The sequence below is a fragment of the Muntiacus reevesi genome, chromosome 12 (genome assembly GCF_963930625.1).
Source record: "Muntiacus reevesi chromosome 12, mMunRee1.1, whole genome shotgun sequence".
NCBI classification, from domain to species: Eukaryota; Metazoa; Chordata; class Mammalia; order Artiodactyla; family Cervidae; genus Muntiacus; species Muntiacus reevesi.
The window spans coordinates 13958336-13983709 of record NC_089260.1 but is presented as its reverse complement, the minus strand read 5'-3'; the positions used below and the strand labels follow the sequence as shown (position 1 = coordinate 13983709).

Sequence of the window (25374 nt, the reverse complement as noted above, 5' to 3'; positions counted from 1 at the left end):
CTCTTCTCTGTTTGCCTTCAGCCTTTCCCAGCATCAGGGTCTTTCCCAATGAATCGACTCTTTGCATCAGGTGGTCAAAGTACTGGAGCTTCAGCTTCAGCATCAGTCTCTCCAAAAGATATTCAGGGTTGATTTCCTTTAGAATTGCCTGGTTTGATCTCCTTGCAGTCCAGGGGACTCTCCAGAGTCTTCTCCAGAACCACAGTTTGAAAGCATCAATTCTTTGGTGCTCAGCCTTCTTTATGGTCCAGCTCTCACATCAGTACATGACTATTGGAAAAACCATAGCTTTGACTACATGGACCTTTGTTGGCAAAGTGATGTCTCTGCTTTTAATACACTGTCTAGGTTTTGTCATAGCTTTTCTTCCAAGGAGCAAGTGTCTTTTAATTTCATGGTTGCAGTTACCATCAGCAGTGATTCTGGAGCCCAAGAAAATAAAATCTGTCACTTCTCCCCCTTCTGTTTGCCATGAAGTGATGGGACCAGATGCTATATGCTTCGTTTTTTGAGTGTTGAATAGTAAGCCACCTTTTTCACTCTCCTCTTTCACCCTCATCAAAAGGTTCTTTAGTTCCTCTGTGCTTTCTGCTATTAGAGTGGTATCACCTGCATATCTAAGGTTGCTGATATTTCTCCTGGCAATCTTGATTCTAGCTTATGATTCAAGCAGCCTGGCATTTCATATGATATACCCTACATATAAGTTAAATAAACAGGGTGACAATATACAGCCTTGTCATACTCCTTACAGGAAAGACTAGAGATCTCTTCAAGAAAATTGGAGACACAAAGGGAACATTTCATGCAAGGATGGGCATAATAAAGGACAGAAATGTTAAGGACTCAACAGAAGTAGAAAAGATTAAGAAAAGATGGCAAGAATACATAGAACTATACAAAAACTGTCTTAAAGACCCAGATAACCATGATGGTGTGGTCACTCACCTAGAGCCAGACATCCTGGAGTGAGAAGTCAAGTGGGCCTTCTGAAGCACTATTACGAACAAAGCTAGTGGAGGTGATGGAATTCCAGCTGAGCTATTTCAAATCCTAAAAGATGATGCTGTTAAAGTGCTGCAGTCATTATGTCAGAAAGTTTGGAAAAGTCAGCAGTGGCCACAGGACTGGAAATGGTCAGTTTGCATTCCAGTCCCAAAGAAGGGCAACGCCAAAGAATGTTCAAACCACTGTACAATTTTGCTCATTTCACGTGTTAGCAAGGTTATACTCAAAATCCTTCAAGCTAGGCTTCAGCAGTACATGAGCTGAGAACATTCAGATGTATAAGCTATGTTTAGAAAAGGCAGAGGAACCAGAGATCAAATTCCCAATTTTTGTTGGATCAAAGAGCCAGTAAGGGAATTCCAGAAAAACATATACTTATGCTTCACTGACTACACTAAAGCTTTTGTGTCCAGCATGCCTAAATAAATTGGTATGTATATGCTTCATATTATGACAAGCAGATAAACGTACACATAAATGTATGTAAACCCTATATATAAGTATATAGAAAAATACATGGTCAGAGAAATCATTACGGCTCAAGTCTGGAGACAGAAAAGCTAGGTCCAGGTTCAGGCTCTGTAGGGCATATCTGTGCTGTGTAACATGGTTTTTTTTTTTTTTTTAATCTCTTGAGCCTTATTTTTTCAAATATCAAATAAGGAAAGCAGTACATGGCCTGGCAACTACCAGGGTCATTACTATTACCAGTGTCTATGAAAAAGTTTTCAGATTTATAAATGATCATACAGATGCAAATGATTATAATAACATCTTGTAAATAGTAAGAACATAGTACATATTTGTTTGGGAAATGGGATCTCTCAGAAAGTCTTGATTGCTTCTTTTCTCTAAGTCTAACCAAAAAATCTCTAGTGTTGCTTTTCCAGATCTATTAAAAGGAACAAAGTATTTTCTCTTATATGGAAAAATTGAACAATTTTCACAAAGCACTTTTCCCTCTGTCTACTATTGCATTCTTTTCCCTTTGACCTTTCCTATTCAATTCAAAGGATAAAACAGTTTCATTGTCTTCCATTTAGTTCTGTGGGGCATAATAAAGTCTTCCAGAGCTTTGTAGGGGAAAATACCATCCAGTCCTGCCAGTGCCAGGCTTGGAGGTGTGCCATACCACCCTCAGGCGTGAGTGAGTGAGTACCTGCAGGGTTTCCTGAAACGCAAATTTACAAATATTTACCATAGGATCATCTGTACTTTCATGAGGATGACTTTCATTAAATGAAACTATAGAAATTTCTAAAAGTAAATTACAGTCTTGTTTTAACTACTAATGAATATTCTGTCTAGCCTCAAAATAACTCATGTTATGAAACCAATTTAAACCTCCACTGAAAGGTCTTGCTAAGCTTTTAAAATTTGAATTGTTGTCTATATATATTGTGCTGTGAGGGGTATAAAAGCTCAAGCTCTTGAGCAATTGATTCTGAGAATTCTCCTTTAAGAGAAGTCTGAAACCAAAGCAGTTTAGGTAAACTGCTGGTTGCTAGGGGTAACCTCAGCTTCCAGAATGAATAATTTTAAATGCAGTACAAGCATTTGATAAGATGATGCAAGAGTGAGATCTTCTGAAAGAAAATAAGGAATGAGAGCTCTAATCATTTGGTTTGGAAAAAATTACACCTTTATGCTTTTAACAGAAATAGATGAGTCAGAAGGAATTATAGCTGTGTCCTAATTGATAAGCAAGCTAGAAAGCCAGACCACAATCTATTCTATCAGGGGACAAGTGGTATCTTTAAGACAACACAGGACTTGGGTTAACACTTAAAAGAACGACCTACTGGGATGAATTCCAGAGGGAAAGACAAAGGACTGTGGGCAATACTCAGGCTGTGCTCTCAGCTGTGTCCTACAATTCTGCTTCTCAGTTCCCTGTTTGACCTCTAGTCCTGAAAGTAACGCAGTTTCAGTACTACCTATGTGACTTCTGGACACTCCTTCTCAGAGTACCAAGTAAGCTAACCATCCAGTATCTGCTTTCTAGCACTGACCTTGCTGGCAGCCCTGCTGGCTTGATTCTGCCTATTCATTCCTCAAACCGCCACCGACAGACCATTTTTCAATGGCTATGTATTACTCCAGCAGAAGTACACAAAAGTCGCAGCAGCCAGAGTAGCGGACAAACTTCTAGAAGGACGTGTCGGTGTTGCTCAGTCACTCAGTCGTGTCACCTCTTTGTGACTCCATGCGCTGCAGCACGCAGGCTTCCTTGGCCTTCCCTATCTTTTGGAGTTTGCGCCAACTCCAGTCTGTTGAGTCTGTGATACCATCCAACCATCTCATCCTCTTTCACCCCCTTCTCCACCTGCCCTCAATCTTTCCCAGCATCAGGGGCTTTTCCAATAAGTCTACTCTTCACATCAGGTGGCCAAACTACTGGAGGTTCAGCTTCAGCATCAGTCCTTCCAGTGAATATTCAGGGTTGATTTCCTTTAGGATTGACTGGTTTGATCTCCTTTGCAGTCCAAGGCACTCTTAAGAGTCTTCTCCAACACCACCAGTTCAAAAACATCAATTCTTTGGTGCTCAGCTTTCTTTATGGTCCAGCTATCACATTCGTACATGACTACTGGAAAAGCCATAGCTTTGATTAGATGGACCTTTGTCAACAAAGTTATGTCCCTGATTTTTAATATGCTGTCTACGTTTGTCCTAGCTTCTAGAAGGGCTGCTGCTGCTGCTAAGTCACTTCAGTCGTGTCCGGCTCTGTGCGACCCCATAGACGGCAGCCCACCAGGCTCCTCTGTCCCTGGGGTTCTCCAGGCAAGAGCACTGGAGTGGGTTGCCATTTCCTTCTCAATGCAGGAAAGTGAAAAGTGAAAGGGAAGTCGCTCAGTTGTGTCCAACTCTTAGCGACCCCATGAACTGCAGCCTACCAGACTCCTCCGTCCCTGGGATTTTCCAGGCAAGAGTACTGGAGTGGGGTGCCATTGTCTTCCCTGTTAGAAGGGCTACTGATTACCAAAAGACATGAAGTTCTTGGAGTCTCCTGGGAAGAGCCTCTCTCTCACATAATAATTCAGATTTAAAAAGACACAGCGGGCAAATCTATGGATAAAACTAGGATGTGGTTAAACAGTGAATGACAATTGCTATGGATTAGTAGAAAATTGCCAAGATATTATACATTAGAGTGTTCATTTCTTTCAAAGATGCTTCTACATTTTAAAAATGCCATTTAAAATATATTTTCAAATGTTATCATATTTAGTTGTCTTAATAAAAGCTTCTGCTCTTCTTTAGGAAATATTGAGGAAGTATGTTAACCCTGTCATCCAATCAGCTTACTACACCTGTTGTGTGCCTCACTGGGCTATGACTAATGAGACAGACTGACCTGGCAATGGTGTATTCTGTTGGCCAAATATCTAAGGGGAAAAAACTGCAACCTCTTGAGTGCTGAGCATACAAATAACAGTCATATTAAAATCTAAATGTTAGCTGAAGACACTCTAAATGTTAGCATACCATCATGTGCTACAAACCTCTTTCTCCAAAAGGTGTGATTATGAAATTGAAAAAAGATTTGGAAGAAAGATCTCTAAACGTCTTCCCAATAACAGGAAGAACCATATAACAGGCCATACTCTGGTCAGCACGTCATATCTGACTGCCTCCTTCTCCTCCCTTCCTTCTGCCCTTTCTTCTCCCCTCTTCTCTCTTCTTCCTCCTCTCCTTTTTCTCCTTCTCCTTCTTATATTTTATTGGAAAAGTCTGGCTCATTTGTCTAGTATTGTCCATGACTACTTTGGACGTATAAAGACTGAGTTGAATAGAGAGGTCATATGGCCTGGAAACCTAAAATATTTACTACTTGATCCTTAAGAAAAGCTGACCAACCCTCACTTTAGAAGACAAAGGGAAGATGACATTCCTAGGTGAATTAAAATAGTGCTGGTGGTTCAAAAGTGGTTTGTTGACTCTGTAACTTGTGCATGGGATGTGACAATTTAATCCCAAAGGCTCTTGTGATGCATAAGTCACTAGGAGTCTAAGCGTGACACCTCACTTCAGATTTGTGTATCCTTGTGTGCCAACCTGATTTCTTAGGAAGTTCATGCACTAAATATGCTATGGGTCCTTCCGGGTCAGATCACGACCTGGTTAGCAATAGAGGCAGAAGCTGTTTGCGCTTACTAGACAACCTCTAGTAAGCTAGTAAAACAGGTTGGATATAAACTGAAGTCAGTCATGGTTTTACAAATGGAGAACAAATGAGGTAGGATGCCAACCACAAGAATTCACAATAAACCTCGGGGCTTTGGCATAGTGTTCTTGGAACCAACTTTGAAAGGTGGTTGCCTTATTTGGATTAGTAATGGTAGTAGAGAAGTCAGGATGTGGTTCTTTACATGTTTGGGCTAAAACCAATACTCAAACCAGACTTCACTGTGACCTGTGACAGAAGGTCATATGATAAATATTGCCCCACAACTGTAGGCAAGATCAAAGGTTCGAGTCTAGTTGTCACAGATAGTGTTTTTACTTTAAATGACTTCTTTTCTCCTATATGGAAAAAAATAATAAAAACGTAGCTAAGAAGTATATCTTCTAAAGAGTTAAAAGAAAGAGGTGAGTCCAAACCTACTCATGTTTTTTGACATGGCGGCGTACTGTGATTGTCCTAAAACCAAAGGAAGTATTTTGACATCTCTGCCCAGGCTGACATAACATCTATATAAATATAATACAGAATATTCTGAAGTCCCATAGTCATAATGGAATTCTCAGGAGAAAGCAAACAAATGCAAAATGCAGCATTTTCCTTAAAATATAAAATAAAATTCACAAATTCAAATAATACCCCAAAGAGCTCCCAGGAGTGCTGTTGAAATTATGTGAATGTTGGAACTACATGGGATTCTAGACCAAGAAGACACTAAGAGAAATTAAATTTAAACCAATTTTGTGATGTGACAGACTAATGCAAATACCTAGGCACTGAAAGAGAAACGTGGATGCATCGAAGCCCAGCAGTAATGACTGAAACCATAGCCTCTGATTAGTACATCTATACTGCACGGAACATTAACGGTATAAGAAATGGAGACCCAGTCCAGACACAATCAGGCTGAATGAACCTATCAGGTCTATTACTTTTATATCCAGAGCTGCAGATGAGTACCACACTGTTTTCTCTCTAGCAGTGTCACCCTAGCTAAATCAACATTACATGGAAGCAATAGAGTTGGTGAAATAAAAATGCCAAAGTAAATCCATTTGCCCAGATAGCATTGAAGAATTCTCAAATGCATTTCCAAGTATCTTTTATTTTAGAGTGAAACATGAACCCAGCGTGGGTTGGGAAGTTGGCAAGAACTTTACTAGTAAAAGAAGCTGGCATTTTTATATATTTACATAAGTAAAGAGGAAATTTTGCTCCTCAGCGTGGCAACACCAGAAATTCTGACAAAATATTATACATATTCATTTTAACTTTTTCTGTTTTAGAGTTGGCTAGAGTTAGGATAAACTAATGTATTTAGAATGATCATACATCCCATCCCTCATTTAATAAAGCTGTTTAAAATATTGCCCTTATTAATGACTACCAGAACACAGCAGTGTTTATAATCCCAGTAATTCAATTGCCAGTAGTTTGTGCAATAAATCAGGAAAAGGTTAAAATATTTTTCATGCCAGAATAAAACATATCAATCTATTTTATTTGATTACTTTGTGTAATGAGGCTTTCTCAAGGCCAGATTACCTTACTCATTATAATTATGCCAGATCATATTTTTGCTTAAAATGGAAAAGATTTAAAAATGCCAGCAATAGAGTTGAAACTAGTCTAGGGTGTTTTTCCTCCATTGTATGTTTCAGGACATGAGAAATGACATCCTGCTCTCCTTCTAAGAGTAGAGAAGAAAGTAACATTGTTCCCATGAAAAGCAGATTAGGCAAATAGCATCTGGAAAACACTCATTTGACTCATTGAAATGAAAATTCAATAAAATCATCTGCAATGTTTTTTAATTCCAAAGTTAAATTCCACTCTGATAAGTAAACTCTTAAAAATCACTAGAGCACAATAATATCCTCTACATGTGGTGACATTCCTTTCTCAGTGAATGCAAGCTGAATTCAACCAAAAAAAAAAATATTCATATTTTTTAGAAATAATAATTTTATCAACAAAGAATAACACAAAGCATTTTCTGACATCCTTTTCCCACTTTCTAGAATAAACCCTTTCGGGGGCATAAGGGAAATCTCCCTCCCCAAACCCGTTGGAGCCTCAGGCCCGCTTTGGCTCCAGCTGAGTTCCAGCAGCCCCACCCTGCTGTGAGGTCTGTCTCTAGGGAGTCAGCTGTGGTCATGAGAGGAAGGCATTTCTATAACCTGCTCTCCCGTGTTCCCCCAAATTGAAATAAGGTCACTCCAACCATGAATAGCTCCACAAACCTCATGCTGGGTAAAAAGGCCTTTGATCTTGGTAAATCATAAGACAGAACAAAGAATGAAGGCAAGGAAGCAGGAAAGGGTGAAACAATGATGGTCATTAGAAGTGGAGGCAGAACTTTTCCTGGGACTTTTCAGAACTGTATCTTGTAAAATTATTATTCCCACAAGAATGGTCAGAAATAAAAAGTCTAACAAATACTACTATATATTGGGTAGGATGAGGGAGCAGTTAGGACTCGCATATGTTGTTGGTGGGAATGTCAAATGGTACAACCTCCTGCCACTTTGACAGTTTCTAACAAAGGTAGACATTCATCTCTCACATGAGCCAGCAATTCTACTCCTAGAAGAGAAAAGAAATGCATATCTTCACCTAAAGATTTGTACAAAAACCTCATATCAGCCTTATTTACAATAGCTAAAGCTAGTAGCAACCCAAAGGACCATAAGTAGGAGAATGGATGAAGAAGTTGTGCTATATACTAACCACACAATAGGAAACGTGGACGTGATCAAGCAGGAGATGGCAAGGGTGAATGAACATCAACATTTTAGTAATCAGTGAACTAAAATGCATGGCAACGGGTGAATTTAATTCAGATGATCATTATACCTACTATTGCAGGCAAGAATTCCTTAGAAGAAATGAAGCAGCCCTCATAGTCAAAAAAAGAGTCTGAAATGAAGTACTTGGGTGCAATCTCAAAATTGACCAAATGATCTCTGTTCATTTCCAAGGCAAACCATTCAACATCACAGTAACCCAAGGCTGTGCCCCAACCACTAATGCTGAAGAAGCTGAAGTCAAATGGTTCTATGAAGACCTATAAGCTCTTCTAGAACCAAGACCAAAAATAGATATCCATTTCATCACAGAGGGTTGGAATGCAAAAGCAGGAAGTAAGGAGATACCTGGAGTAATTGGCAAGTTTGGCCTTGGAGTACAAAATGCAGCAGGGCAAGGCTAACAGAGTCTTGCCAAGAGAACACACTGGTCACAGCAAACACCCTCTTCCAACAACACAAGAGACAGCTCTATCCATGAACAGCACCAGATGGTCAACACCAAAATCAGATTGATTATATTCTTTGCAGCCAAAGATGGAAAAGCTCTATACAGACAGCAAAGATAAGATCTGGAGCTGACTGAGGCTCAGATCATGAGCTCCTTATTGCAAAATTCAGGCTTAAATTGAAGAAAGAAGAGAAAATCACTAGACCTTTCAGATATGACCTAAATAAAATCCCTCATGATGATACAGTGGAGGTGATGAATAGATTCAAGGGATTAGATTTGGCAGACAGAGTGTCCAAAGAACTATGGATGGAGGTTCGTAACATTGTGCAGGAAGTGGTGACCAAAACCATCCCCAAGAAAGAGAAATACAAGAAAGCAAAGTGGTTGTCTGAGGAGGGCTTACAATTAGCTGAGAAAAAAGGGAAGCGAAAGGCAAAGGAGAAAGGGAAAAATATATACAACTGGATGCAGAGTTCCAGAAAATAGCAGGGAGGGATCAGAAAGCCTTCTTAAGTGAACAATGCAAAGGAATAGAGGAAAACAATAGACTGGGAAAGACTAGAGCTACTTCAAGAAAATTGGAGATGCCAAGGGAATATTTTATGCAAAGATGGGCACAATAAAGGGCAGAAATGGCAAGGAGCCAACAGAAGCAGGCAAAATTAACAAGAGGTGGCAAGAATATACAGAAGAACTATACAAAAAGGTCTTAATAACCCAGAAAACCATGAAGGTGTGGTCACTCACCTAGAGCCTGACATCTCGGAGTGTGAAGTCAAGTGGGCCTTAGGAAGAATTACTATGAACAAAGCTAGTGGATGTGATGGAATTCCAGCTGAGTTATTTCAAATTCTAAAAGATGATGCTGTTAAAGTACTGCACTTAATATGTCAGCAAATTTGGAAAAATCAGCAGTGGCAATAGGACTAGAAGCAAGGTAATGCTCAAAATCCTTCAAGCCAGGCTTCAACAGTATGTGAATTGAGAAATTCCAGATGTACAAGTCGGACTCAGCAAAGGCAGAGGAACGAGAGATTAAATTGCCAACATACACTGGATCATAGAAAAAGCAAGGGAATTCCAGAAAAACATCTACTTCTACTTCATTGACTACACTAAAGCCTTTGATTTTGTGGATCATAACAAACTGTGGAAACTTCTTAAAGAGATGGGAATACCAGAGCACCTTACCTGCCTCCTGAGAAACCTGTACACACATCAAGGAGCAACAGTTAGAACCAACCATGGGACAAAGGACTAGTACAAAATTGGGAAATCAGTACGTCAAGGCTGTATATTGTCACCCTGCTTATTTAACTTATATGCAGAGTACATCATGAGAAACGCTGGGCTGGAGGAAGCACAAGCTGGAATCAAGATTGCCGGGAGAAATATCAATAACCTCAGATATGCAGATGATACCACTCTAATGGCAGAAAGTGAAGAGGAACTAAAAGAGCCTCTTGATGAGGGTGAAAGAGGAGAGTGAAAAAGTTGGCTTAATACTCAACATTTAAAAAACAAGATCAAGGCATCTGGTCCCATCATTTCATTGCAAATAGATGGGGAAAAAGTGGAAGCAGTGACAGATTTTATTTTCTTGGGCTCCAAAATCACTGAGGACATTGACTGCAGCCACAAAACTAAAAGATGCTTGCTCCTTGGAAGAAAAGATATGACAAAGCTAGACAAAATATTAAAAAGGAGAGACATCATTTTGCTGACAAAGGTCCATATAGTAAAAGCTGTGGTTTTTCTATTAGTCACATATGTATATGAGAGTTGGACCATAAAGAAAGCTGAGCACTGAAGAGCTGATGCTTTTGAACTGTGGTGATGGAGAAGACTCTTGAGAGTCCCTTGGACTGCAAGGAGATCCAACCAGTCCATCCTAAAGGAAATCAGTCCTGAATATTCATTGGAAGGACAGACTGAAACTGAGGCTCCAATAGTTTGGCCACCTGATACGAAGCTCGGACTCATTGGAAAAGACCCTGATTCTGGGAAAGGTTGAGGGCAAGAGGAGAAGGTACAGCAGAGGATGAGACAGTTAGAAAGCGTAACTGCTCATTTTATCACTGAGTGCTAATTATTCCTCAATAAAATAGCAGGAAAAATGTATTATTGTTATTGTTTAGTTGCTAAGTCCCGTCTGCCTCTTTTGTGAAGCCATGCATTAAGCAGTTGAGGGTAAGGAGAGGCAGCCCTTTCATCTAAACATCCAATGGCCGCCTAATCCCACCAAGAAATTCACCAGCCTCACCCCTAATACGCCCCCATCAGTACTCCAAAATAGTTAGGGAACCTGGAAAAATTCCCCGCTGGCCGACTGATGGGACTTCACTACACTATCACATGAGCACACCTCACACTGTGTGAGTGTGCTCAGTCACACTCACATTCAACTCTGCGACCCGATGTGCTGTAGCCCACCAGGCTCCTCTGTCCATGAAGTTTTCCAGGCAAGAATCCTGGAGCAGATCTCCATTTCCCTCTCCAGGGAATCTTCCCAAACCAGGGATAGAACCCGTGTCTCTTGTGTCTTCTTGCATTGGCCAGGGAATTCTTTACCACTGAGCCACCAGGGAAGCTCCTGAAAAATGTGTTACTTTTAAATGAATCAATAAAGTACAAACAATATACATTTAAATAATTCTCAACTTCATGTGATAATGTAATGAGCCTGTGGAAAGGACTTCCACACTAGGAGAGAAAAGTTCACAGTTTATCAAAATATGTGAAATAACTTTTTAAAATTAATTCATTTATTTTAATTGGAGGCTAATTACTTTACAATACTGTGGTGGTTTTTGCCATTTTTTTTTTAAATAAGAGAATAATATGTACACAGCTCTACAGCCCGTATGGGACTTTATGCTATGAATTGTTATGAGCATGCTGGATGGAGACCAGGAATGATTTCTATTCAAGTTGACTTCAAAATATAGTGAAAAACTCGGTATTTCCTGTTTGAATTATTTATTAGTAATGTTGGCTAAAATGCTCATAGACCTTTTTCTGTTGGAATTTGCTTCCTTGTAAAGTGTTTTAGATATCACAATAAAGTTCGATTTTCATTTCAAAATTTATATGCAAACCACAAATAGCCTCACATATTTCATGACAATTAAGTAAGGCTAGCAATTATTATAATAATTGAACTAATACTTTATAAGAAAGCATAATTATGAAGTAAAGGCAGCTATTAAACTGAATACAATTTTGAAAATTAGGTAATAAGTTTAAGCATATGATTTTAAGTTATTTTAATTTTATATATTTTTCTATGAATATATTAATTATAAACAAAGATATATTTACTAAGAAAAGGATAATAAATGGTAATATTAATTTTATTCCCATGAAAGTTTAGCTTATATACATATCCATTAAAGTAATATTTATAGAACTTTTACTGTTGAAAAGATTCTATAATGATGAAAAAGAATATATTCAAGGCAACAAAAAAGAAGAAATAATAATTTTTTACAAACATACAAAAAGAAGAAATTTTACATACTGGTTTTCTCTATAATTAATGCTATGAAAGTCTAGCTAACTTTATGGTAAAACTACACCAAATAAGAATGCATAAAAAAAGAGTGGTAATGTAACTTATGTTATTGAAATAATATCTTTCTGCAAAACACTTAACTGGCTCCAAACAAATCTATAATATTATAATTTAGGTCATACAAAGTTATAAACAAATTATTATATGGAAATAACATGAAAATGTTTTATGATTTTTATCATATAAATTAAGGATCAATGAACCATTTCTGTAAAGGGTCAGATACTTAATATTTTGGGGCTTACAGGCCACATACGATCTCAGTCATATAATCAGTTAAAACATATAAAAACATTCTTGTCTTGAGGTCTGTACATAAACATATGGATTTAGTCCACAGGCCATAACTTACTGATCCTTGATATAGATCATTAATAACCATACTATATCATAAAAATGCTAGCATAGTTATTTTAAAAGTTCAAATCTTTTCTTTTTACAATTGCCAAACTAAATTCTGTTCTTGTTTATTATCACGCATACCGATGCCAAGGGTGCTTGTCAGGCAGGTCTCATCAATATGAAGGAGTGTGGCTTTCCTTTTTTGCTCCCTCCTGACTACTCACTCAAACCCACTTACTCCTCAAGGATGAGGTCCTTATTAGAGTTACTTTAAAGTTAAACTCAGCCACCCAGAAATCATTATGCTCTTGACAATTCTTAGATCCATATGCTAATCATAAGAATACAGAATTAAGTCCTTCAGAACTGGCTGCGTCTTGTAAAACACACAGAATGTCTTTTTAAAGGAGAGAGAAAGAGCTATCAGGAAACAAAAGGCCTATGTCTTCTCTTTCTGGAATTTCTTCTTTCAATCCCTGAAATTGCAATTCAGACCAGCCACCAGTATATAGACACATTTGTATGAAGGCAACATGGATGTTTTCAAGATTAAACAGCTTCACTGCATGCCCTTTGAGTATATATTCGTGTGTGTGTGTGTGTTCATACCTGCCAACCTCTTAGAAGTTTAAAATCAAGTAATTTCTAATTTTATCCATGTAGTAGGCTACAGCAAAACTCAAAATCTTCAGAGAAATAAATTTTGATTTAGATCTAAGGAATTTCAATGGTTGAGAAAATTTCAAGCTGGAGCCATTGCAGTTGTATTAATAAATCCATTTTTTTTCCTTGAAGTAGAGAATGACAGAGCTTCAGAAGAGTTCCTTAAGGTGTTTTGTTTTTAATAGAGGACAAGATATATAGATTCTAAACGCTCTTTCTTAAAAATAATTTAATTACTCACTTGTCCTCTGGACAAAGTTCAAACTTCTAAACATGGTTTGTACTGGGGAATTCCTCTTTAAATTAACATTTGATTTGAGCTTGTACATTTTGCCCCTTCTCCCCTTTCTCAAAGGTTGTTCTTGATATTAATCTCCCTGCCCCTCATTTTTTTTTTTTAATTAAGTTTAGCTGATTTATAATTGTTTTAATTTTAGGTGTACAGCAAAGTGATTCAGTTACGCATACATTTTTTTTTGGATATTTTCCATTATAGGCTATTACAAGATTCTGTACATCTTCTGTTATATAGTGAATTCTCGTTGCTCATCTATTTTATATAGTAGTTTGTATCTGATAATGCCATGCTGCTAATTTGTCCCCTGCCACCCTGATTCCCTTTCCCCTTCAGTAACTCTAAGTTTGTCTCCTATGTCTGCAGTTCTGTTTCTGTTTTGTATATACATTCATTTGTATTATTTCAGATATCACATGTAAGTGATATCATAAAATATTTATCCTTCTCTGTCTAACCTACTTCACTTAGTATGATTTTCTCTAGGTCCATTCATGTTGCTGCAAATGCCAATTTTTTATGACTGAGTAATAATACCCCACTGTATGTGTATACATATATATGTATATATCCACACACACATATATATACCACATCATAAGTCTGTTGACTGGCACTTGGGTTCCTTTCATGTCTTGGCTATTGTAAATTAGTGCTGCCATGAACACCAGGGTGCATGTACCTTTTCAGATTAAGAGTTTTCATCCTTTCCAGATACATGCCCAGGTATGGGATTGCTGGGTCATATGGTAGTTCTAGTTTTCATTTTTTAAGGAACATCCATACTGTTTTCCATAGCGACTACACCAATTCACATTCCCACCAACAGGGTATGAAGGTTCCCTTTTCTTTCAGAATGTATTATCTGCAGGCATTTTGATGATGTCCATTCTGACTGATGTGAAGTGATACCTCATTGTGGTTTTGATCTGCATTTCTCTAATAATTAGTGATGCTGAGCATCTTTTCATGTGCCTCTTGGCCATCGGTATGTCTTCTTTGGAGAAATGTCTTATAAGGTCTTCTGCTCATTTTTGATTGGGTTGTTTGTACATTTTGGATATTAAATCTTTGTTGATCAAGTCATCTGCAAACATTTTCTCCCATTCCACTGATTGCCTTTTTGTTTTCTTTATGGTTTCCTTTGCTGTGCAAAAGCTTTTAAGCTTGATTAGGTCTCATTTGTTTATTTTTGCTTTCATTTCTTTTGCCTTGAGAGCCCCTATTCCCTGTCTTAAATGTGGTCTTGTATTTCTATATATGATCTTCCACTATCACCTTCTCGCCTCAAGCTTCACTTTTGCCTTGTTTTGGTCAGTGTCAAACCACACTACCCTCCACGTTCTCAGGTCTGAGACCTCCAGTTGCTGCCATTCCCACGGCCGTTATCAATGCTCCTGGCTTACTCAAGGTCTCAGGATGTGGCTTTGAAATACCAGCACTTGGGACATTGTGGCATGGGGGTGGGCTCAGTAGGAACAGGGACTGTTAACCTATTACTGCTTCTCTGGCATACATGAGCATAGCAGAACTGGAGAGTCAAGGAAAATAGCTACATAGCAAGTGGGATCTTCCTAATGCCACAGACTAATGTAGAAATAGAAAATCCCGCAGTTCACCAGGGTGTTCTCCTTTATAGGACTAAATGAGGAAGATTTTTGCAAGGGGTGTTTGCCAAGGTCAGCCTACCACAGAGTACTGTTGAGTCTTCAGGACAATAGAGGACATTTTCAAACCAAAAGCGTCAGTGCTTTTGGTGTATTTACACTGATATTACATGTGCAAATGCCCAGCGATCCATGGCTGCTCTCCTACCTTGTGCAGCTGATAATACTGGGAGGAACCGACTCCACCTTGCTCCTCTGCGGTCCAGAGCACCAAACGCAGAGTTCTCTTTGGACGCAGTCCTGGGAATAATAATAAAATAAGTGATTCATCAGTTGATTTTGAATTAAAAAAAAAATGGCAGGGCCTCTCATCTGAATTCTGCAGGAGGGAATGAGAGGCATGCCCTTTCATCTCTTGCTGGTGTGGCTGCCTGATTCACGGTGTGGCTGACCCAGCAAAGGAGGACCCTCAGGGCCAATCTCCAGGGCAGGTTAATGACGAATGCTGTCTGCAGCCCAGGGAGTGAGAGCCTCTATTCATATTTTTAACTGGACAATGTACCCGGTAGGACACAATTGATGGCCAAGTTCACTGGGCTACTAGAGTTCATCCAGAAGATATAGTTAGGAAGACTCTAGGCAGATCCTGAGGCCTTCCTTCCCATGATTAACTAAAACCCAGTGATTAGTCTCTACTTCAAGATAAGGTATGTAAGGGGTTGCTTCTTAGTCTAAATCCACAAGTATAGCCAACTGCCCATGCTATCCTTAGTAATGAATGATCACGAAGAAAGCACAATGCTGCATTCATTGACTTGGGAAATACAAACTTACATCCTGCAGTCCTTGAAGTTACTGGCAGATCTGGCATATTTAGAACCATTTTTGAGTGATGGTGTCAGCTCCGTAAAAGTTAACTACAAAGGTCAAATAGTAGGCTGGGAGTTCCACTTTTTGACCAAGACTGGAAACTTGTTTCTGATTTGGACCTGATGATGTTGTTTCTGAGAAATAATAAGCGCAGAAAAACATGAAATGGGGCTTAAACCTTATTAAGAAGACCTTTCCTCTTGCCTCACTGCAGGGAAGCCATAGGGAAGGACTATGAACGGCTCCGAGACGGACACACAACAAACATCAAATGTGGCTACCCAGCTCCGCCACCCAGGCACATGCCTTCTTGGAGGGAGCAGCCTGGTTGACTGCAGCCTGGATGATAAGTGCTCCTGGGAAATGGAGCTCTGTTCCTCCTCCTCTGGACACCGACAAGTATTCTCCTTGCGTAAGTCTAGTGCTAAGGTACTGAAAAGGAGCTAAGCTTTTTACTAAATGAAACACTGTGAAATGACTTTACACTTGAGCAATTTTGACATCAAACAGCACAGGCTGTTGAGTTCCAAGTGTTGAGTTGAGTTGAGACAGGCTGACCTTAGTTCCAACTGAAGCCCAGAAAAGCAATTTCCACATCCAGTTGTTCAGCCGATCCCATTGGTGTTTCTGCTAAGTCTACCTAGAATCCAACTTTTCACCTCTGTTCCCATGCTGGTCCAAGTCCCACCCATTTTGTCTGGACTGTTGCAGTCACCTCTAAGCTGGTCCATGCCCCTCTGCCACAGTCCATGCCCCTCTGCAGGTGAGGTCTGCACTGCAGTCAGCAGGCCCCTTGTGAAACATATACCAGAGCATGTCATTTCTCTGTTCAAGACCTCCAAGAGCCACAGTGTAAGCTTCTGGTTCAATGTGATGCCCCTAGTGCCTAGACTGTTCGGCACATATATTTGCTGCCCAATAAATAGGTACCAAACGAATAAATACATCCAAGGTGTGGTGTCTTAGAGTAAAATTCGAAGCTCTCTATCACTATCCCAGCCTCATCTTCTAAAACCTTCCTGCTAGTTCATTTTCTAGGCAAAGTATTACAGTTGACAAATGTGGACAGATCTGCTAAGCCCTGGTATCAACAAGCACCAGCTGTGTAACCACCGAGACATTTTTCCACCTGAACTTCAGCTTCCTTATCTGAAGAGTGGGGGAATATTACATGTTCATAACATAACAATTTCCCAGGGTGGCTGTGAGGATGAAACGAGACGTGATGATGTATGTAAGACACTCTGTGTCTGGCATGTGGCAGACACTCAGTGAATGAATTATCAAACTACATAATGGATAGCCAGGCACAGAGCATACGCTTTTACCTAGAGAGAGAGGGAGCATCTAAATACTCAGGACAGACAATCTTCCAAAGTCATTTGAGTCCCTGCGAAGAAGAATCCTGAAGGGCCCACTGCCTGCTCCACAGAGTCAAACTGCCTACTCACCTTCATAGCACGGACTATTGTTGGAGAAAGAAACCTAATTAGTCTATCTAAAGATCACAATCATTGGCTCCTCGAACAGAAATGTGCTTAATGTCAATTTAAACCAAATGACATTTTGCTTGCAACATAGAAAAAAGTAAAAGAAAAAAGGATAAAGTGCTGCAAATGAAAATTCTGAATCTTTTTTTTAAACCCATAAAAAAGGGGAAAAAAACTTTCTGTTTACATATCTCTGCCTTTACCAGCGAAACAGTACCAAATTATTAAAATGATGGAATTCTCGAAATAAAGGATCAAGTGACAGTTTAGCATGAATTAGAGAAAAATTAATATTTCAAAGCAAATGCTCTGAATGTCCCCGTAGACTTGGTGTTCTAACTTGCTGTACAGGATTAGTCTCCCTCACATTTCAAATCAGCCAGGTGGCCAGTGATGTTCCATTAAGATAACAAAACAGTGATCTGTTTGAAGTGAGGAGAGCTAAAACCTGCAAACAGCAACAGCATAGCCAGTGCACAGCTGACCCTGAGGAGACACAGAGAGCCCCCAGCCCCACGCAGTCCTGGAGAAATTCAGTCCCCATTCTACTCCACAGTCGAGGTGAAGGCCCAACAGAAGAGGTTGGAAACCGGCGGTTAAGCAGACACTGACTGGGCTGCAAAGTCTCTTCTGCTCTGACCTTCCGATTGCCCCCAGAACCTAAGAGAAAGGGACTTCCCTCAGCCCTAGACCCTGCCTCTAGCCTGGAGTTCGGGCTCTCAGGCCGCCTGAGGCCACAGACGGGCAGTGTGGGGGATGGAGAGGTGCTGGCTGCGAGATCTCAATAAACTCGGGGTCCCTGCTCTGCCCCTTCTGGCTCTGTGACTTTAGGGGACTTGCCCAATCTCTCTGAGCCTCGGTTTCTTCATCTACACAGTAAGGAAAAGGGTAATTGCCTCATGGCCTTGTTAAGAAAATTAAATGAGACCAGGCATTTAAGTAAACATGAAGCACAGTTCCTGGCACACAGTAGGCTTTCAAGAATCATGTGTTAGCTTCCTTCTACATCACTCCACGAACTTCAGCCTGTGCAAGTGATTTCCAGGGAGCGCCTGCAAGAGAACAAGGAAAGAGGCATCTTCCTCCTTCCTCTTCCCTAGGAGCCGCAGGACATCTTTGTTTACACAGAAAGCACTCGCAGCCAAGGGGAAGATATAAGTTTCGTCTAGCTTGTGGAAAAACACAGAATCTCTTTCAGCGTAGAATATGCCCTCATTCCAACACAGAGCATGTCTACCTCCAAGTAAACAGAAGTTGTTTCCTCGCTTTAAAAACTGAAGACAATCAGAATTTTTAGTTTCTGGATAAAGCAAAAAACAACAACAAAAAAATACAAAACAAAAAACAAACCACAACACAATAAATCTGAAAGCTGAGTGACGTTGATACAAGGGATGTCTATATTTATCATTTTTAAATAACAGAATTTCTTGTGTATCTCAAATTCAAACTGGTTTTAAAAGCTGGGAATTTAAAGTATATAAAGTAACAAAAATAACAACAACAATAGTAAAGCACTAATACTGAGAGCAACACAACAAAGTGATTCAAGGTCCAGGGCAGGGCTCTCATCTTGCAGCAAAACTAGGGTAAATGAATAGCTCCGCAGGAGTCTTAGCTCACAGCTCTGGCCCTGGCTCAGTGGTTCACAGTGCCAGACCAAGGCAAGCACAGGAAATAAGTCTTTGAGCTGAGAGGAAGGACTCTGGGCTGAGCAGGCTTCGAGTCAGGTCTCATCAAGGTTTTGTCAGAAGATAAGCAATTAGTTCCCTCATAAATGTAACAAAATCTGCCCAGAGATCTCTTGACCTCCTGGAATTTTTAATTAAGAACTTCAGAGAATACAGGAAACATTATATGGCGTTACAGTTTTCCTTTAACAGAACATAGACTATGGATAATATGTCAGAATTTTGCCTTTGTTTACGAAATATGACATACATGCACTTCACTTTCATTTTACTGAGGAGAGTAATAACGCTACTGAGAAAACAGTGTCTATGAGAAAGGGTGAAAATAATCTGGCAGGATTTTATTTTTTATTGTTATCAAATTTAAAAATAAGAAGGCTAAGAGTAAAACTGATAAATTGGGAAGGTCAACTGACTGTCCTACACTTGGCTGAGGAGTGAGCCAAAGTTGGATTAATCTACCCTTGGAGAGAGAGTTTCCAAATTATGAATTCTAAAGAACACTATTTATAAGCAAAGTGTATTAACCCAAATGCCTGTTTACTACTCCGCTTCAATCCTACCGAAACTATGTAAGTACTCTTCTCTGGTCTGAGACCCAATTTTGCAGCATGCGTGCGTACTAAGTCACTTCAGTAATGTCCAACTCTTTGTGATCCCATGGACTGCAGCCCCCAGGCTCTTCTCTCCATAGGATTCTCCAGGCCCGAATACTAGAGTGCTTTGCCATTCCCTCCTCCAGGGGATCTTCCCAACCCAGGGATCATACCTGTGTCTATTATGTCTCCTGCATTGGCAGGCAGCTTCTTTACCACTAACAGCACCTGGGAAGCCCAAATTTTGCAGAGAAAACACAATTTTCTCTTACAGTAAATATACTCAGTTTCTACATACATGCAGTTTTAGATCATAAATACACTTGTCATCCAGTTCCCCTTTATCAACAATTCAGTATCTGCATTTAGAGATGTCTAATTCTCAGTGGTAAAGAATAAGTTTGCCAATGCAAGTGACTCGGGTTTGATCCTTGGGTCAAGAAGATTCTTTGGACAAGGAAATGGCAACCAACTCCAGTATTCTTGCTTGGAAAGTCCCATGGACGGAAGAGCCTAGTGGGCTGCAGTTCATGGGGTTGCAAAGAGTTGGCCATGAATGCATCTATTATGCAATTTTGTAATAAATTTGACTAGTATAAGTATAGTATCTAAATTAAACATTAAATAATGACATGTGCTGTGCTTAATCCCTCAGTCGTGTCTGACTCTTTGCAACCCCATGGACTATAGCCCACCAGGCTCCTCTGTCCATGGGGATTCTCCAGGCAAGAATACTGGAGTGGGTTGCTATACCCTCCTCCAGGGGATTTTCCTACCCCAAGGATTGAACCCAGGTCTCCTGAAATGCAGGAGGATTCTTTACCATCTGAGCCACCAAGGAAGCCTATAATGATATATTAATATATAAACTGAATGAGATGAGGCAGTGAGCATAATGGTTAAGCATATAGGTTTTGGGGTTGAGACCTATTTCCATTTTGGACAACTTACATAACTCATTATATATGAAAACATTACACTGATTTTTTTAAAACAGGGGGCATGGTTGCATAAAGATTAATTTTTTTTCTCTATTTATTTATTTATTTATTTTGGGTTTTGTCATACATTGATATGAATCAGCCATAGAGTTACACGTATTCCCCATCCTGATCCTCCCTCCCACCTCCCTCTCTACCCGATTCCTCTGGGTCTTCCCAGTGCACCAGGCCCGAGCACTTGTCTCATGCATCCCACCTGGGCTGGTGATCTGTTTCACCATAGATAATATACATGCTGTTCTTTCGAATCATCCCACCCTCACCTTCTCCCACAGAGTTCAAAAGTCTGTTCTGTACTTCTGTGTCTCTTTTTCTGTTTTGCATAAAGGGTTATCATTACCATCTTTCTAAATTCCGTATATATGTGTTAGTATGCTGTAATGTTCTTTATCTTTCTGGCTTACTTCACTCTGTATAATGGGTTCCAGTTTCATCCATCTCATTAGAACTGATTCAAATGAATTCTTTTTTTAACGGCTGAGTAATATTCCATGGTGTATATGTACCACAGCTTCCTTATCCATTCATCTGCTGATGGGCATCTAGGTTGCTTCCATGTCCTGGCTATTATAAACAGTGCTGCGATGAACATTAGGGTGCACGTGTCTTTTTCAGATCTAGTTTCCTCAGTGTGTATGCCCAGAAGTGGTATTGCTGGGTCAAATGGCAGTTCTATTTCCAGTTTTTTAAGAAATCTCCACACTGTTTTCCATAGTGGCTGTACTAGTTTGCATTCCCACCAACAGTGTAAGAGTGTTCCCTTTTCTCCACACCCTCTCCAGCATTTATTGCTTGTAGACTTTTGGATAGCAGCCATCCTGACTGGCATGTAATGGTACCTCACTGTGGTTTTGATTTGCATTTCTCTGATAATGAGTGATGTTGAGCATCTTTTCATGTGTTTGTTAGCCATCTGTATGTCTAAAGATTAATTATTTTTGTGAAGTAAATTGTGACTACTCTTTATAGGCAGGAGCAGAAAATCACTCGGAGGAAGATCTTTTGTTCTCAGAAGAATCACTTGGTATCTTTCATAGTCATGTAAATATAAAGCAATTAGGCAATTTTGGGGGGGCACTGGGGCAGGGCAACAAACTTGTAAGACTCCATCTTGCTGGCTACTACCTCTTGAGCTCTCTGACGGAACAACCTGGGTACCAGGCAGGAAATAGATCAGAGTGTAAAAGGGGCCTTCTGGGAGGAGACCCAGTGTTCCGACTGCTGCCTCCTTGGGTGGAGGACTGGGGACGAGAGAACTGTTGCTCTTCAGTCACTAAGTTGTGTCCGAATCCTTGCAACCCCATGGACTTCCCTGTCCTTCACTGCCTTCTGGAGTTTGCTCAGACACATGTCCATTGAATTGGTGACGCCATTCAACCATTTCATCCTTTGTCACCCCGTTCTCTTCTTGCCCTCAGTCTTTCCCAGAATCAAGGTCTTTTCAAATGAACCGGTTCTTTGCATCAGGTGACCACAGTACTGGAGTTGCAGCTTCAGCATCAATCCTTCTAATGAATAGTCAGGGTTGATTTCTTTTCGGATTGACTGGTTTGACATCCTGGCTGTCCAAGGGACTCTCAAGGGTCTTCTTCAGCAACACAGTCCGAAACCATCAATTCTTCGGCGCTCTGCCTTCTTTATGATCCAACTCTCACATCCATACATGACCACTGGGAAAGCCACAGCTTTGGTGAGGGTGACCATGACTAAAGGTCCCAGGGCAGAGAAGGTCCTGGAAACCACTAAAACAAAATGACCTCGATGAAGAGAGGAATCTGGGTTATTATTGTCCTGGGCTCAACACAGTGGATAAGATTGAGGGGAAAGGCGAATTTTAGTCTAGCCTGTGGCCAAGTCCAGAAGCTCCTCCAGATCCAGCCAGTCTAGTAGAGGTTATGATTTAGAGAACAAGAGCTGAGGATGGGAATATCAACAAAGGGAGTTGTTCCCCAAAATGGGCACCTCTGTAACTTGAGACTGTGAACAGTGCCGTGCAGCAGACAAAGTATAGCAGTCATAAGTGGATCCAGCCACAGGTTTCTGGAGGAGAAATGACCCATTTGTCTTGAGTCAAGTCCCAGGAACCTCCGGAGGAGATAATAGACTTCCTGCTAATAAGGCCTATGGAGGCTTGGATGATTAATGGTAAAGAAAATTGAAGGATGTGATCATATTTATAACCTGTGTTTGTGGAGCAGGTCATAATAGTTATAATTTTCATAATTCAAAGGGAACAGTCCTACCTTATTATAAAGATTAGGATTCTATTAGCCAGGAAAATCACGATTAATCACTGCTGGAGCAGAAACGCTGTGACCACTAGGGTGTGAAGGCCGTTTCTGGCCCTTATCCAGCTTTCCACTCTTTTCATCCTGCTTTTACCTCTCACCCTAAGCTCCAGCCACATCATATTTCCTACTAGTCCCTGACCCAAGATACCACGCTATCTCAGATTTCTGGCCCTTTGTAGACTGATGCTCTTCTTCCTATCTAGAATGCTCCTTCAACTTTTCCACCTGGCAAGCTCCTATTCATTTGACAAAGTCCATTGCTAACATTTACTTTATCTAAGAAGGAGCCCCTAACTCTAGGGAAAAGCTGGCTGTTCCTTTCTCAGTGTTCTTCTAGAACTTTCTACAGACTTCTCTGTCCATTTTCAACCAAACTTACATGTTGATCTCCCCACTAGATCATTAATTTTCTGAGACTTACTTGTTTCTCTTTTTCATAAACCTGACCCAGTACCTGACACGCAACAAGTGCTGAATAACTGTTTACTGACTGACTGAATGAGTCAGTGAATAAACATATTACATAAGTAAATACATAGCTACTGTCTTTCCATTTAATCTAAAGCATACTAGCTACTCCTTAGTTCAGAAAGTTAAGATGTACTTTTATTGTGCAGTGCCCTAAGGAAAGCTTATCAATATATATTATTGATATATTGATATCAATATTGATATTGATATATTGATATAATATCAATATATATTATATATATAATATCAATATATATTTCCACCAGCAGTGTATGAGAATATTCACTTCTAATTAATGTGGGACTTTTAATCTAACCTCTTTAATTTTTATGTCTGTCCATATGTTATATATTTTTTTCTATGCTACATTCTACTCATTTCAGCCAAAATAATCACACACACACACACACAATATGTAGTGGAGTTTAACTTGACTGAGACAAATGTTAAGTTTATATCTGATGCCTGACTAGAGTTAAAATATATGAATTTGGTTTTCTTTTCTAAAATGCCTGATCATACAACTCTTTCATCAAAATATTTCTAAGATAATGTTATGTCTTGTAGGGACCACAAGCCTGATCTAGCTGCCATTTTAAAACATACAATTTCTTTTTCCCTATCATTATTTAGAGGGTTTTTATCTGCAAGGAGAAATCAAGAAGCCTGCTTAATGATAGATTTGAACTCTGAATCACACTTTTGTTAAGAGTTCTACCTTGCAGCAACATCAAATGGGGAAGTTAAACAAATAGTGCAATTTTTTAAAAAATATGGTAAATAAAGTACCAAAGCCTACCTCTCTTATAAATTCACATTCGCCAATACGGTTCTCTAAATTGTATTTCTTGTGAAGATGGTGATGTGTGAGGTAGCATGAGAGTATTTGTATTTCAATCAAGGATTATCAACAAATAATGCACCTACAACAAACAACTGAGAGGGAAGAGTTCTGGAATCCTTTTTCAACACCAAACAGCAGATATGAAGCATAGAAGTTTTATTAGTATAATGAAGGCACCATCATTAAACTGCTCCTGTTTACTCTTCCAAAGACTCATTTTTAGGATTATGGTGGAGAGGAGAGGATGCTACCTATATTTTTAAAGATTTTCTTTGTGTATAAAATGATCTGTAAAGTTATCTAAACTTGCTTTTGACCAATAATTAATCATAATTCTTATTCTTATTTCTATTTAAGTTTCAGTTTTCAGACCACAGCATGTTTGGTCATATCAATACATTTTTGTAATCCCTTTTGAACAAAAAAACTCATCATCTTCAGCACTGCTCCATTCTTGGCTCCCAAAGTGATTGCTGACTGCTTTTGCTAAGGGAAAATCTTGCTGTGAAAGGAACAAGATTACCAATATGTCGCGGGTACTCTCCCCCTTCTTTCCATTCCCACCATGGCCAGCATTATTTAAGTCCTCTGAATTGCTGTGGTCACCAACTAATTGCTTCTTCTCTCTGTAGGACTGCTGCCAGATTTATCTTCTTAAAATACTGCTTTGAATATGTCACTGATTAAATGAACATCTTTAATCATTCGTCATCTAAAGAAGGAATCTGCCTCCACACTTTTTTGAACATGCATCGCTTCCAGTGAAACATTTGAGCATGCATCACCACATATGTATATTTATGAATAAATGACATTTATATAATATTGTCTACATGTGCAATAAATATTAGCAAGAAATTAATGTCTTGTTTTAGACAGAGAATAAATATTTTCCTGTACCCAAGTGATGGTCCTACACAGCACCTCGCTCTGACGGCCACTGGTTTATAGTGCAGTCTGTCCTGTTAGTTAGTATGGCATTCAAGAGCCTATGCAGATAGGTTCCAATCTGCTCCTCCAGACTTGCCTCTACTTCTCCCCTCCCCAAAGCTTCATCTCGAGTAAACTGGTCTCTTCGTGTTCTTCCTACTTCCGTGCTTTTGCTCACACCATTTATCCCATCCTCTTTGCCCTTTCTTTTCCTTCTTAATTTACCCATATCCCAACCATCTTTTAAAATTCAG

At 39.6% G+C, this 25374-nt stretch overlaps 1 protein-coding gene across 1 annotated transcript in view; it reads right to left on the bottom strand.

Moving 5' to 3' along the window:
• CPQ (carboxypeptidase Q) overlaps positions 1-25374 on the bottom strand; it is a 531320-nt gene that overhangs the window by 109231 nt on the left and 396715 nt on the right. The window contains exon 6 of the mRNA XM_065902874.1: positions 15145-15236. Coding sequence (XP_065758946.1) covers positions 15145-15236 — 92 coding nt within the window. The remainder of the gene's footprint in view (positions 1-15144; positions 15237-25374) is intronic.